The sequence below is a fragment of the Morus notabilis genome, unplaced genomic scaffold (genome assembly GCF_000414095.1).
Source record: "Morus notabilis unplaced genomic scaffold, ASM41409v2 Scaffold1652, whole genome shotgun sequence".
Taxonomy (NCBI): Eukaryota; Viridiplantae; Streptophyta; class Magnoliopsida; order Rosales; family Moraceae; genus Morus; species Morus notabilis.
The window spans coordinates 78,420-93,969 of NW_010361129.1; the positions used below are offsets into that span (position 1 = coordinate 78,420).

A 15,550-nucleotide genomic window follows, 5' to 3' on the forward strand; every position below is an offset into this window, starting at 1 on the left:
AAAACCTCTTAAGCTTGGCCGGCCAAATGAGAGAAAAAAGAGCGAAAAGAATTTCATAATTACTCCATCAAATCACTATCAACACATGTATCCGTTCACTTTATCGATTCGAGTTTAGAATTTGAGTTTTGCTACAGTAAAAAGTTATCAGAAATAGTCACATCTAACTTTTTTGCTACAGTAAAAAACTCTCACATAAAATCACATCTCAACTCGAATTACAAACTCGAATCAGCAAAGTGAACGGGCCTATATAATCTCCATAAATTCACATCTTGTCACATCTTGTCTTGTACTTTGATCTTATCCCTTAAGATTCAATTTCAAGCAGTCAAAGTTTATACCGACTGTAAGAGATTAACTTAGCTGACATGAAGTTTTAGTTTATGACAGTTCCTTTTCTACTGTTTATTTATAGTCTGATACTAATTCTCTGAATAATTCAATATCGAATTAAACTCTTAATTGCGTAATATTTTAGACTATTTTAGTCTTGAAATCATTTGTAGACTATATAAGTTCTAAACTTAACTTTCTCTGCATTATATCCCAGGAATGACAACGTTACTGACAGTATCAACTCCCAAGCTCATATTGTATCTCTCTACTAAAAACATTACCCACATGACTTCAACTTATCAGTTCGGCAATTAAGGATTTCTCTTTGAATGTCAGAGTATTTCTCGGTACGCTGCTAACATCGTACTGTACTTGGAGATTCTTGAAATTAAGATTCTCAAATTGTATACGAGCTAAAAATTCTTCTGCCTTAAATCACGGCGAAAATTTATCGACCGAATTTACTTGCTCATAAAACATGAACTTAACGTAAAATTTGCTACATAATTTAGGAATACTGATATTAATTCCATAAATCATTCAGTCACAAAATATAACACGATTTTCTGCAGAAAAATCCTCGACTTGAATGCATAAATTATATTATTTAATTCTGGGATTTTCTATGTCATTACACACAATGAGCTCCTCTCCAGAGTAAACTTACTCAGATCATTTTTAGCTCGAACCTGCTATGGGGCCCGCCAATGATGTGACTCCACAGGCTTTTGCTGCCAGAGCACCTAAGCCTTCGGAGCAAGCCTCCGACGAACCTCTCACTCGTGATGATGTCCTGGCTATTTTAGAGCAACACACTCGTGGAATCACTCCAGAGGATGCCAAGTACTTGCCTCAGCCTCCTTATCCTTCAGAGCTGTACCAAAAGCCATACCCTCTGAAGTATGAGACTCCATCTTTCATGCTCTTCGATGGCCACAAAGGCAACTCAAAGGAGCATATCAGCCACTTCCTTGACGCATTTGGTAAGTATGTCAGAGATCGCGACCTTCGCCTCTGAGAATTCTCCAAGCCTGTCACGGACAAAGCGTATACGTGGTACACCACTTTAGCTCCTGGCTCCGTAATGACTTGGGAAGAAATGGTTACTCAATTTTGTAGGAAATACTTCCAAAATGAAGAGAAAGTCACCATCATCCAACTCAACAATACTCATCAGAGGCGTGGAGAAGATCTCTTGAATTTCGTTCGGAGATTTTGTGACCTTGCTCTTGATTGCTACGACGAGAATTACAAAGGAGCTCTTGTTGACATTCGTTTCAACAACATCATTCTGGATTATTGTGTCCATTTGGAGAACATAGGCATTTGCAAATTCTCTTGCCTCCTTAAGTCTGCTCGAAAGATTGCTCTCTCCGTTCGAGTTTCTGATTCTCAATGGAGTTGGAGGGAGAAGAAAGCTTTTGCTCTGTAAACTTTTGCTATCTCTGACAAGCCTTCCAGACCACTTTTGTCAAAGAAGCAGTCTACTCCATCGTTGAAAGCTTTACTACCTCCATTGCCTTGTTCTGATGAAGAATTGCATGTTGTGTTGGAACAACTGCTCAGTGATAAAGTCATCCTCCCTTTCGTCCCAAGAAGGTCGCCTTCCTAATTTGACAAGAAGCACCCAAGGTACTGCCTCTACCATCAGTACGTGAGTCACCTTACGTCCATGTGCAACGCTGTTCGGAGGACCATTCATATAAAAATCAAAGAAGGCATGATTGAGCTTTCTGGAAAAATTCAAAGCATCGACTCTGATCCTCTTCCACCTCACAAAGGAAAGGATTCTTGTGCCATGATTTCCAGCTGCTCCGATGAGACGAAAGACAGTGACTTCAATGAGGAGATTCGAACGTGGCTTTGTGATTCAAAGCCTCCAGAAGCAATTTGGGAGTCCTCTGGCAACTGTGAAAAGGCCTTTTGGAGGACCTACACTGTGCCACTTCATCCCGGTATGCCCATGCTGCCTCCGATGGATGGGAAGATGACCTAGAAGAAAAAGGAACCTCCATGCAAACACCTCCCATTAAGAGAAAGCTCGAATACAAGGAAGAGCTCTAGCTAACCCTCAACAACATTGTGAGAAAAGTTCCCGAGCCACCTGTAGGGCCCTCCGCCTACATGCTTCGATGGGATTTGGCTACCAAAGAAGGGAGACTTGCTACAAAGCGCCATCTCACCTACCCTTAACTGAAGCCGGAAGTGATAGTCATAAGCTCCTCTCCAGAAGTGTCGCCTGACAGAGAATCTCCTCTAAACTTGTCTTTATTGTTGTTCTCTCCAAGCTCATCCCTCCGACAACCTATCGCTTCAGAGCAAACTATCTTGACGCCTATGACCATTGAGGAATCTCATCCAGCCGAGATTCCTGATTTATATTTTCCCGAAGATCCTTTTGAACATGATGATTTCCTCATCATCGATGAAGTCGTGGCCACGTTCCCAGACCCAAGGTATTATCTCTTTGATGCACGTGCTGCTTCGACAAACAGTCCTAGTCCATTAGCCGATCAATCCTTTAGAGATAGCTTCCTAGATTGTGAATCTATTGCCGTAGTTTTCCATCCCAGAGATGAAGATCATGAGATGATTCCTGCTCCGACAACATGAATGGTTTATGCGCTTCATCGAAGCCCGAAGTTTAAGTCATTATTTGACCAGCTTGGTCTTGATTCGCAAGCTCGTTTGGCTGCCACAAAGGCTTTCTCTGTGGAGCAAGGACCGCATTGCTACTCCAACGAAGCCTTTGCCACCAGAGCATTCTTCAAAAGCACCAACTCTATTCCCTTCACTGATGAAGATATCTAGGCTTCATATCCAGACCATCGGCGACCCCTCTACTTAGAGCAACCATCAACAATGTGTATGTTCGAAGAGCATTGGTGGACACAGGTTCTTCTATCAGCATCATTCCTTTAGCAGTACTGACCGTCATCGAAATTCCTCCAAGTCGCATTATCAAGAAGGAGACCTTCAACGCAAGATTTGGTAACAAAACATAAGTGTCGTCCAGTTTCATCATGCTTGATTTAAAGGTGGGTCTTATTCACTCCCTCACTCGTTTTCATGTTCTTGATATTGATGTGAATTATCATCTTCTCTTTAGGAGACCATGGTTAAATAAGTATAAGATCATATGCTCCACATACCACCAATTCGTCAAAGGGAGAATTGGCTCCAAAGTTGTTCGTATTCAGGCCAATCAAACTCCGTTTGACCAAATTGAGGTGCATTACACTGATGCCAAGTTCTATGACAACTTCTCCTATCCTGGAGAAAGTAAAATCTCCAAGCCAATTGGTATTCCTTTGCCTCTGTGGCCAGAAATCAAGGACCTCGACGGTAAAGATTGATGCTTGTTTCTGAAGAAGGAAAAGAAGAAGTCCCCTCGTTGTGTGAAAGTTCCTCTTCCTGATGGAAGGATTGTCTACCATTTATGACGATGTTGGGAGCATTATCACTTGAAGTGGGAGGGTCCCAGGGACAATGAAGAACAAGTTGCATACGTCAGCTCTAGAGCACTTGCCTCTGAAATGACTTCCTCCGAGGAGTCCGCAAAGATAGTTGATCCGCAGCCCGCTCCAAATCATATGCAAGATGGTTCCGAAGCCATGTTAGAGCAACTTGAAGAAGTGGACCTCAATGATGATCCCTCCGTCCATAAGGTGGTCTTCGTCAGTGCCGAGCTCTCCTACGAAGAGCGCGCTCTGCTCATTGACTTGCTTCGTCAACATATCGACATCTTCGCTTGGAGCTGCGAAGACATGCCCGGGCTAGACACGGGGTTGGTATGTCATTCTCTCAACATTCAGCACAGAGGCTGGTTTCATCAAGCCAATCAAGCATCCTAGACGAGAGTGACTCTGAGGTTGGAAGCTTGAATACTTTTAGGAAAGTATGAAGATAACTCTCAGAACATTCTCAGGTGGTGTTGAAAGATGATTGAAAAATGCTCTTAAAGAATTTCTAAGGAGGTCAACACTTAGAAATTATAAGGTTCCTTAAGAACTTGAAGAAGACTCTAAGTCTCTGTAGCAAAAGACTTGAAGAAAGCACTCAAATGGAGAGTTTCAACACTCTGATGTGTTTTCTTATGTGCAGGTGCGTTGGTGTTGAAATGAAGAAGGTGAGGGGGTATTTATAGGAGTAAATGAGAGTGCTTGACAGCTGCTCTGACGGAGGTCTGAACACTCATTTCTATTTAGAGGAAGGATATCAGGGGCTCTTCTTAGTTTTACAAAGAGATGGTCTAGAAATAGAATGAAAGATTATGGAATGGAAGAAACAACGGTGGGCTGTTAGAGCAATCCCATTCATAGGAAAGGTGTCAGATAGCTTTTCGATTTTGACAAAGAGACTCGCCGAAAATGGGATGAAAAGTTTCTGGAAATTTACTCCGGCGGCAAAATGACACCTTACGATTGGAAATACTTGAATGCCAAGTTTCATATTTTGGGCTGACACAAAGTGACTTCAGACTTGAAATCTCTAATAGTGTTTGACTCAACTAAGTACTCCGATCACTTTTCTTTTTGGGGGTCTGTTCATGTTAGACTTTCGTCGCAGATTGTTTGTATGATAATGACCAAGTAGTCATTATACTTGCTCTGACAACATATTGCTCCGACACCAGGTTACTCTGAATGGACAACCTTATACGAAGAAGAGCTGAGAAAGCATGTCTGACACGAGGAGTGCTCCGAGAGGCATGTTTGGTCGCGAGAAAAGCCTCTGAATGAGCCAAGACTAATAGATTTCTCAGGCCTTTGAGTTGAAGAAAATGTTTTTAAGGTTCAGGCTTAGATTTTGGGCCTTCAATGGCTGAAATAAAGGATTTTGGGCTTTCAAAGACAAAGGGAATACTTTCTTGGGTTAAATCCTTCATCACCCATTCATGCCTACTTTGACTAATTCTGAAAAAACCCTAAGTGGGTTTTAAATTGGGTCAAATTAGGGCAAATGAGCTTATATGATCACTCATGACCCACCACACCATAACCTACGGGAGTTTTCTGAGCATGACTTGAGTTCACAAAATGAGCCTAATAATGTTGTGGGACGCAAATGATTAGGTTTGGGCCTTTAATAAGCCTGGTATGAATTCAAGTCTTAACAAAGATTTCTATCTAAAATTTAATAGCTAAATAATTTATGAAATATTTTTAGAGTTTAGAGACTGTTCATAAAAATAATTAACTATATGGCTTAATTGTAGAAAGAGAAAAAAGTTAATTTAACTTAAAAAAACAAAACTTAAAACTTTTTTTTTCAAGGAAAAAAAAAACTTAAAATTGCATTTCACTAGTCAGCATTGCAGTTTACAGCACAAGCAAGGACGAACTTGAAGCTCCTGCAATGGAGGCGCCGCCATTTTCGTTTTCTTCATCGCAATCCCTCGCATTTCGATCCTCGTCCTCTTCTTCTCTTCTATTTCTACGTGCTAATCTCAGAAGAAATCGCCTCAACCTCAAATCCCCCAGAAATTTATCAGTCCGCGCCTCCTCTAATGGCGATTCCGGTACTTTCTCTCTCTCTCTCTCTCTCCGTGTTTGGATTGTTCTCAGCTATTGAATTTTCTCTTACTACATTTTTTTTGGGTGGAAATTCAGTTGTGACTCTTCTTGACTACGGCGCTGGAAATGTCCGTAGTCTCCGCAATGCAATTCGCTACCTCGGCTTCGACATCAAAGATGTAATCTTTCTCTTCTTTTTTTGATTTTGTATTCGAATTTCTAAGATTGCTTAATTTCAGATTATAACCTCCATTAATCATGCTCATACTCGTATTCAGCTACAATCTCTGAGAAATAAATAAATTCAGCTTTATTCTTTTTATTTAGCTCATTTGAAAAACATTTATACGTGAAGAGGAAAATTAGCCCCCCGTTTTGAACCTGTTTAGTAGAGTATTTTACTTTTGCTTTTAATGATTAGAAGATAAGTAGAAGTTATGGCTTGTATTTAAGTGTTTGGAATCCCATTTTTTCAGGGAAAAGAAAAAGATTAATGGGTGAAATTGATTCTTAAATTTTTAATAGTCAATAAAAATGATAAATGTTTATAATGTCTGCTTAAAGTACGAGTTTCAAAAATTATTCAGAAGTGTTTTTTTTTTTTTTTTTTTTGAAAGGAATTCAGAAGAGCATTTTTGCTAACTCATATTTTGTAGCTTTGGTTGGAAAGTCTTCTGAAGAGGCAAATCTCTTCTATCATACAAATTCCAAACACTTTCAGAACAATTTTTTGGTCTCTGGAAGTTAAAAACAACTTTCAGGAAGCCATGCCAAATAGGCCATTCGTGTCCATGCATTATTCTGTTTTACAAAAAAAAAAGTCAATAATAATAAATACAGCCAACAAGTTCTGGCAAACTAATTTCTGTATTGTTTGTTGCCTTACTGTGAATTTTTGTTTACACATTAGTGCTTTTCTTTAAAGTGATTGGTCTATATATTCGTTTTGTTTTACTGAAGAAATTAGTTAGACAGGAAGAGAAGATTTATTACGTCTTCTTGATTTGATTTTATGTATGAAATGCAGGTACAAACTCCAGAAGACATAGTGAACGCAAATAGACTGATATTTCCTGGGGTGGGGGCTTTTGCTGCGGCCATGGATGTGCTGACCAAGAAAGGGCAAGTTTTTTTCGTTATGTGTATGATTTTAATTTTTATTAAAATCAGTTGCTTGTTTAGTTGAACAGAAGTGATATTTTGTTGCTACTTTTTTGTAGATTGGTTGAAGCACTCTGTGCTTATATTGAGAAAGATAGGCCATTCCTAGGCATATGCCTTGGACTTCAGCTACTTTTCGAGTCCAGTGAGGAGAACGGACCAGGTCAGTGTTTTGGTGTATTTATGTTTTCCAAAATTTTTTGTTTATAAATCCATGAAGGTACTTTCTATATGGCGTTGTTTTCCATTCTGCCTTTTTTTTTTTTTTGGTTATTTACAGATTCATAAAAGGCAAAATCTTTCACTACGTCCAACAAGTACTCAATAATTTACAGCGAACAAGACGTCATATTATTTGCAGAACCTGTTAATTAATTTTTTTTTTTTTTTGGACAAGTTTATATTAGCCAAATTATACTACTCGTTCTTCCTGAAGGACTGTGGAAGTGGCTTACTTACCCCACTGGCCTTGACCTTTATTATGTTAATTCAAATTTGTAGTTTGTTATAGTTTATATGTATTAATGACATGCCATATTCTTTCCAAAACTGCTTTGTTTGTTAAACGAAATATCAGCTCTCAGTTGTTTATTCAACTAATAGCAATAATATAGTTTGGAAAGAAAAGAGATCGACTTATAAGTGAAAGTGATAGAAGAGAAGGCTATACAAAGAGACTATAATGGGTGGTAATGCCATCAAGATTGAAAGAAAAGAAATGCTCTTATTTCCTCGCATATCAACACATACGTATATCTTTAAACATCTTTTAAAAGATGTAAAATCTTGCAGTAAATGGTCTCGGCTTGATTCCGGGTGTGGTTCAGCGTTTCGATTCATCAAATGGTTTCAGAGTTCCCCATATTGGATGGAACGCTCTGCAGATAAGGAAAGACTCTGAAATATTGAATGATGTTGGAGACTACCACGTCTATTTTGTTCACTCTTACAGAGCCATGCCTGTACGTTTCTTTCCCTTGTTTTATATTTTCTCGAATCAATAGAAGCAGAAAAGAGTCTGGTTTCCTTAAACCAGGACTGAGACGAATTTACATTTTTGTTAGTCAGATAAAAACAAAGATTGGATATCATCGACCTGCAACTATGGCGACAATTTCATAGCATCTGTTAGAAGGGGAAATGTGCATGCAGTACAATTCCATCCAGAAAAGAGTGGAGGTAAGATTTTTTTATTTTTTTAATATATATATATTTTTCTTTTCGCTCCTAGTTTTTTAGTTATTATTTTAACATTGTAGTTCCAAAAATTTTAAGATTTTAGTGAAGTCCAGGATTAAGAAGGGAAAGTAAATTCTCTTTTAGATTGAAAAGGACGGACAAATGTTCCTTTTCCTAGCCTTTTTTTTTTTTTTTTTTTCACTTATTGATATCAAATACCTTGAATTTTATTGTTTCAGATGTTGGTCTTTCTGTATTAAGACGATTTTTGAAACCAAAGTCACCCATGGCAAAGGTAGCCTCCGTTCCTCAGTGTGAGCTTTCCATATGTTGACTTCTTTGTTCGATCATCTAACAATCTAGGATGTTAATGCCAAGACAGAAGCTTCCTGAAGGAAAGGCTTCGAAACTTGCAAAAAGGGTAATATTTATCGAACCATATCATGATTCTTTGCATGGTATTTTTATTGAGTTTTATGCTCTTAGGCCCATATTGTATTTTATCCATTAAGTCGTTGATTGCTGGTTTTCTAACTTATTGTATTACTTCTCTGAAGGTAATTGCTTGTCTGGATGTGAGGACGAATGACAAAGGAGATCTTGTTGTCACCAAAGGAGACCAATATGATGTGAGAGAGCATACAAAAGAGAATGAGGTAATCTAGTAATTCTCAGCTGTCACTATATGGTTTCTATGGCTTTTAGGACGTGATTTCCTGTTTAAAGTGTAATGAGTGCGAAATTCCTGGGAATCATTAGCCATGCATCATAATTATTAAGCACAAGGAGTTGAATATGATTATTATAGATATAGTCCTTCCCTCTTAATCCATGTCACATCCCCTATTTGAAATTTTTTGTGTTGTGATTCGGTTTATTTTGATACAGTATGACTCCACTTTGGGTGTAGGTGAGAAACCTGGGCAAGCCGGTTGAGCTTGCTGGACAATATTACAAAGATGGCGCTGATGAGGTATGCTTTCTTAGTTCTGGACATTCCTCATCGATTCCATATATTTACTGAGGCAAGCTCTACATGATAATTCTTTATTGCAGGTCACTTTCCTGAATATTACTGGTTTCCGCGACTTCCCATTGGGCGACTTGCCAATGTTGCAGGTAGCACTTGTAACTTTGCTGACATGAATCGCTTTATTTTAGATCATGGAAGCAGAAAGTTTTTTCAATTTCAAACCCAACATTGCAGTTAATTTTTTTTTTTTTAATCTTTTTTTTTTTTCCTCTTCAAAATAATCCGTTACTTGCAATGTTGTTTTAGGTATTGAGATACACATCAGAAAATGTTTTTGTCCCACTAACAGTTGGAGGAGGAATTAGAGATTTTACAGACGTAAATGGGAGGTAGGCTCATAAGTTACTATCTTTCAGTTCAGTATTTGATGTCACAGTAATTGTTTTGGAAAGCAAATTCTTATTGAAAACTTACACAGACAAATATGATATCAATTGTTCTTCTTACAGGCACCATTCTAGCTTGGAAGTTGCTTCAGAATACTTTAGATCTGGAGCTGATAAGATTTCCATCGGAAGTGATGCTGTTTATGCTGCAGAGGAGTATTTAAGAACTGGAGTATGCAAAAACTTTTTATATTATCTTGCATTTCTGTTTGTCTGGGTTTGGACTTTGTATGTTTCTATCCCTTCTTATATTGCTCCCTTTTTAGGTAAAAACTGGAAAGAGCAGTTTAGAGCAGATTTCTAAAGTTTATGGAAATCAGGTACTGATTTACTTTCTAATAGATATGGGTGAGTCCATGCTATTTTAGGCATTAATAGAAAGGCATATCTCAACAAACTTTGTTTGGACTGAAATATGTAATGTATTGGATACATATAACGTTGTATCATGCTTAAACTTTGTCATGCACCTCTAGTTCAACATTGAAATTTGAATTTCATTTTGGTTCAAACTTTTCCTCTTAGTACTTTTCTGTTTGTTATTTGAGCTTTAACTGAGCTTGGGTTTTTGTATCCTGCGTTTGATTTATGTAATATCGCAGGCAGTGGTTGTGAGCATTGACCCTCGCAGAGTGTACGTTAAAGAGCCCAATGATGTGGAGTTCAAGACTGTAAGAGTAAAGAACCTAGGTAAATGGACTAAATAAAAATCTTAGATGCACTACGATGCTATTTTCTGGTTAGTTAATGATGAGAAAGACAGAGAAAAAGGGTCGTGAAGGAATTGAGAAGGAAAAGGGGATGATATATGGTTTTAGAATTTGCTTAATATTTAGCTCTTACTAGTCGACTTAAAAATCATTTTTTCGACATTGATATCAGGTCCAAATGGTGAAGAATTCGCATGGTACCAGTGTACAGTAAGTGTTCTTTGCCGCCTTCACCTATGTAAAAGTATTCCATATCCTCGTAGATGTATCACACATCACAAGAGTTTCTTTGAGTTATTTTGCTGCCAATAAAAAATTGACCCCTTTTTCTTATACATTTATATAAAAAAAAAAATTCAAAAATTGTATATTTTGCTCTTAAGGTAAGTGGTGGGCGAGAAGGTCGACCAATTGGAGCTTATGAGCTTGCACAAGCAGTGGAGGAGCTTGGAGCTGGAGAAATACTGCTAAACTGCATTGATTGCGATGGTCAAGATGCCTTCCTTCGTCCTTCAGACGTTTCTGTTACATGTTGCGAATCAAATAACTATTAAAGTTATTATTTGAGACTAATGATTAGAACCTTTCAACCTAGTAGAACTTGAAAACGATTCACAGTCCCTTATGTATATATATTTTAGTTTTTATGGTCGTATCTTCTCTTTTTCAGGGCAAGGAAATGGATTCGATATAGAATTAGTAAAGTTAATATCAGATGCTGTGAGCATCCCTGTGATCGCTAGCAGCGGTGCCGGCGCTGTTGAACACTTTTCAGAGGTATTCAACAACACAAGCGCGTCTGCCGCCCTCGCTGCCGGCATTTTCCATCGGAAGGAGGTACTACTCTTCTAGCATTTCAAGAATTACTCAACCCTATTGTTTGTTCTCGGTTTGTGCACTAGCTTTACAAACTCCTCGACATGGATAACAGGTGCCTATTCAGTCTGTGAAAGAGCATTTGTTGAACAAAGGCATAGAAGTCAGAATCTAATCATTTCATTGCTGATAAAAGCTTCATGACGTGGGCTATAGAGGTATTAATCTTTTGCCGCACCATGTACAATATATTTATCGTTTATAGTTACCGACTATAAAACTCGTGGAGCTGTTGTGTTGGAAAATTTTGGACTATGTATTTTATTAACCAAACTAGAAGTATGGCTTGTGAAATGAGAATCCTTTTAGAATGTTTGAATTTTCACGTTTGCCATGCTTTCTTATACTTTATACTTTATAGCCTTAACCAATATTTTGGTATTGATTATAGCATTATCTTCTTTGTTTGTCCCGGTCAGCGTCTGTTTCCACCAATTGTCCTTGCTGTAGCAGAAAAGAAAAGAAAAATGAAAAACGACGAGTCCTAGTTTTGTTCAGCTCCTTTTGTCGTCATCTGTAAGACCAGAATGAAGTCTGCTATTTGTCGTCCTTCATAGTTCTGGACATGATATTCCTGAAATGCATAGTTTTTTTTCCCCCCTTTTAATAAATAACAGTTCAGAGTGTGGGCAACTAGCGTTAGCATACCCGAATTCGTCATCTGTAAGACCAGAATGAAGTCTGCTATTTGTCGTCCTTCATGGTTCTGTACATGATATTCCTGAAAATGCAGAGTTTTTTTTTTTTTTTTCCTTTTAATAAATAATAGTTCTGAGTGGGGGCAACTAGCGTTAGCATACCCCTTGGGGGCTGTTAGGAATATTCACTGAAGGCCCTACTGGCTGGCCCGATCCCGTCGGACGAGGAGGTCGCTATCCCAACTCACTGAATGCCCCAAGGGAGTAATGTGTGCTACTTTAGCTCCACTGAATGCCTTAAGGAAGTAACCTAACGCTTGAACCTGTGATCACAAGCCCACCATAGTACACCATTATAGTCACCTACGCCACCACACTCCGTGTGAAAATGCACAGCTTACCCTATACATAAATGCACAGCTTACCCTACACATAAATATACTCACTGTTCACTTTACCGATTCGAGTTTTGCTACAGTAAAATGCTCTCAGAAATAGTCACATCTAACTTTTTAACTACAGTAAAAAGTTTTCACATAAAGTCACATTTAAACTCGAATCAGTGAACTAAACGGTTAAATAATATTGTTTGCCATTATTGGAGGGAGGGACGTATCATGTCTTAATCATTCTTTTTCTTTCGTTGTTTTCAATTATAGTAGATAGTATTTCTTTTTATCCCCCTCAACGATCATAGCTTTTTTTTATTCTTCTACTGAATGTTTGATGCAACGTCAATTCATTGCTGTCTAGAATTGTTTAGTCAACAGCACCAATTCCTAACACGCAAAACGTTAATAAAATGAAAATTTACATAATCAAAAGAATTCACTGAGTACACTTTTTTGAAGTCGTTTTAACAAACACGTGATCTTCATATGGTATTTTCCGTCCACTTTTAACAAACAATCAACGGTAAGGACTTTAATGGAACAATTTTGTATATTAAGGACTAGTTGGAAGTTAGGATTAAAAATGAAATTTACCCCCGAAATTCAGGGAACAAAAATGGTACTAAACCCAATTTAAATACATATCCTGCCATAGTACGTCCTTTGGACTATGACAACTAAAACCTTAAGCTGTACGAGGTACAGAAAACTGATTAAAAAGATTGATCAGAAAAGCTTGCTTGCAAATTCCTTTTTGGTTAGTTCAACACTAGAAGATAAAGACGAAGTACTTGCAAGGTTTCTGAGTTCCGACAAGCTCCTTCCGAGCTGTAAGCGCCGTTTTTTTACTTAAAACAGTTCCCCATTCTCTCTGTTATGAACTTCTCTTTCCTCCAAAAGTCGATTCAATGGTCTCTTCCATATGCTTATAAAACCCCGCAGAGCTTCTATACATCTCAAACACCATTCCAACTTGTCGATCTTGAGTGTCAACTGCGGCAACGAAGGCTCCACATACGACACTCGAAATTGCACGCCTCGAACCGAAAACTGAGGACCCCGGAACACCAGTGCCAACTGCAGCCAAACAGTTAGTAAAGGACCGGAAATGCCTAGAACTTTGTTGACTTTCAAAACCACGTTACTCAAATCTCACATATTCTGCTGAATCTTTTCTTCTCACAAGTCCCACAATCTCTTTCATTTCCTCTTCAAGGTTACCATTCCACCCATTAAACTTCCTTTTTCTCAAGCCAAACATTTCTTGTTTAGGCTTGAATTGATCTTGTGGCCACCACACGGCAGGCTCTACATTTGCAGGGAATTTGTCAAGCATAACTCCAAGCAAGGGAAGAGGGTACGCCTTGTCCCAAAACCTCTTGCATTGCGTCTCTCACGTCGTTAGGAAGTTAGAACTCGGGTTTCGCAGAATCAACGTTGTTCTGATCTCTTGGTAGAGCTGCTTAAACAGTCTCGAAGCATTTCTCTGTTCTTCTGCTAGCTGAGAAGGTTGAATCCTGTTCGTCACCACCAAAATCCCGGTGGCTGCGATGGATAGAAGAGTAGACGAAAGCTTTAGAGCCAAAAGGACATCACCAACTTCATTGGCAGCCCCAAGAGCAGCCATGATTGCAGCAGTGACCGTCATTCCATTGACGGAGTTTAGTAAGAAGTGATTCCAGTTACCTCTGTGCCTTTCAACTCTATCGGCAACAATTTCTAGTATTGCAAACAACTCTTGCTCTATTTCTGAGCTAGAAATTTTGTGATCAAGATCATTTGTGGCTTGAATTTGATCTTGGACTTGAGGTTTACATCAGTGGAAGTTGTTCTCAAGATTGGCAACAATTCATTTCGTCGATGGACGAGGATCTTAGGAACAAAGAGATTAGATGATTGAACTTTCTGAGAATGGAGAGTGCATTTGATTTCTTTTAAGCTAGCTGAAGAAGAATGGGTAGAAGATTGAAGAGTGGCCATGAAAGTTCTCACTACTACAAATAGGAGGTGAGACGATCATTAGTTAAAAACTATCGTTGAAAGATACGACGACGGTTTGGCAATTGAAGAAGGATTTTAGGACCCATGATTGTTTAGTAGAAAAAGATTGAGAAATGGGAGATTTCAAATCCTTTAAAAAAAACCCCCCCTTAATTTTAGTGTCTATCAACGTGTAGAGGTTAGAAAAGGTAATCATACCAAACACAAGAAATCTGGTTATTGGCGTTATTTGTCCTTGAACATATATATTAGCAAGATTCAATCTCATTTTAGTTAATCCCATTTTGATTAATATCTTTAAACCATCCTAGATTGAGTCGTCGACCTTATAAATTTGCATAAATTAGTCCTATCAATTTTACTGTTAAAATCTCAATAGAAAGATGCATTATTTATTTACCAACACCTACTAAACCATATATGGCCACGTGCTTTTTTCGTCAAGTTTTTAATAATTAGATTGACAAAATGACTAAGTTGAGAGTAGTTGATAGATCATGGACTCATTTCAGACGCTTTAAATGTTGGTAATCAAAAGGAGATGCTGCCCACAGTTTGAGGATTGAAAATGAAATTACATGTATTAATAAGTGACAATTTGCAATTGGTCACCATCCTTTTAATTTTTGACAATATCGTCCTCGAACCATTAACTTAGTTGTACATTAGGTCCATTTGAAAACAGGAATCTGACCTAACGAAAGTTACTAAGAACTAAAATACCTCATAAAAATCTTTAAAAAAAAAAAAAGTAATTGGTGCTATTAGTCCCTGAACTTTTACTTTATTTTCCCCTTATAAAATTTTTCTATTGGAGCTTCCCTCATTTCTTTTATCGAGCATAACAATTTTGGTTCCTGATAGTAAAATGAATGAAGGATTTTTGAAATTTAATAAAAATAATCACATATCTATCGCGTGATAATTTAAAATTCTACAGAATGAGTTACGTAACTTACGTTATATATAAAGTCTCTCTATTGTTACTATTAGAACCTAAAACTACACGCTTACTATAATTATTTATGTAAAATTTTCAATTATTATGCGATAAGTATGTGATTATCTATGTTTAAATCAAAAAATCATTCGTCAATTTTACTTTCATGAACCAAAACTGTAAAAAATATAAATAAAAATTTGAGGAATAATATTTCAAAATTGAAATTTGAGAGACTAAAATGTCATTATGCTAAATGTTCAAGGACTAATTGTGTGAATAACCCTAAAGCATTAGTGTTTTTCGCATTGTGTTTTATCTAGCTAGTAACATTAGATAACAACCCCTTTATTATCTAGGAACTAGCTAGTTGCTGAGA

General features: G+C 37.7%; 1 protein-coding gene and 1 pseudogene across 3 annotated transcripts; one reads left to right on the plus strand and one right to left on the minus strand.

Annotated features, from left to right (window-relative positions):
* Positions 1–5,626: 5,626 nt before the first annotated feature.
* On the plus strand, positions 5,627–11,826 carry LOC21391460 (imidazole glycerol phosphate synthase hisHF, chloroplastic). 3 transcript variants are annotated; one of them, XM_024165904.1, is made up of 20 exons: positions 5,627–5,860; positions 5,952–6,034; positions 6,883–6,977; positions 7,076–7,179; positions 7,809–7,978; positions 8,081–8,195; positions 8,435–8,490; positions 8,578–8,616; positions 8,753–8,851; positions 9,106–9,168; positions 9,252–9,314; positions 9,475–9,557; positions 9,678–9,786; positions 9,881–9,934; positions 10,217–10,304; positions 10,497–10,534; positions 10,708–10,855; positions 10,995–11,161; positions 11,256–11,358; positions 11,620–11,826. In XM_024165904.1, exons 1-19 carry the CDS (start codon positions 5,698–5,700, stop codon positions 11,313–11,315), a joined length of 1,797 nt encoding a protein of 598 aa, XP_024021672.1. In that variant the 5' UTR covers positions 5,627–5,697; the 3' UTR covers positions 11,316–11,358; positions 11,620–11,826. The 3 variants fall into 3 exon arrangements, with proteins under 3 accessions (XP_024021672.1, XP_024021671.1, XP_024021673.1); XM_024165903.1 differs by lacking the exon at positions 11,620–11,826 and having other exon boundaries at positions 11,256–11,504; XM_024165905.1 differs by lacking the exon at positions 11,620–11,826 and having other exon boundaries at positions 10,708–10,813; positions 11,256–11,504.
* A 1,130-nt stretch (positions 11,827–12,956) lies between these two features.
* LOC21391462 lies at positions 12,957–14,210 on the minus strand (annotated as a pseudogene).
* Between the last annotated feature and the right edge of the window lie 1,340 nt (positions 14,211–15,550).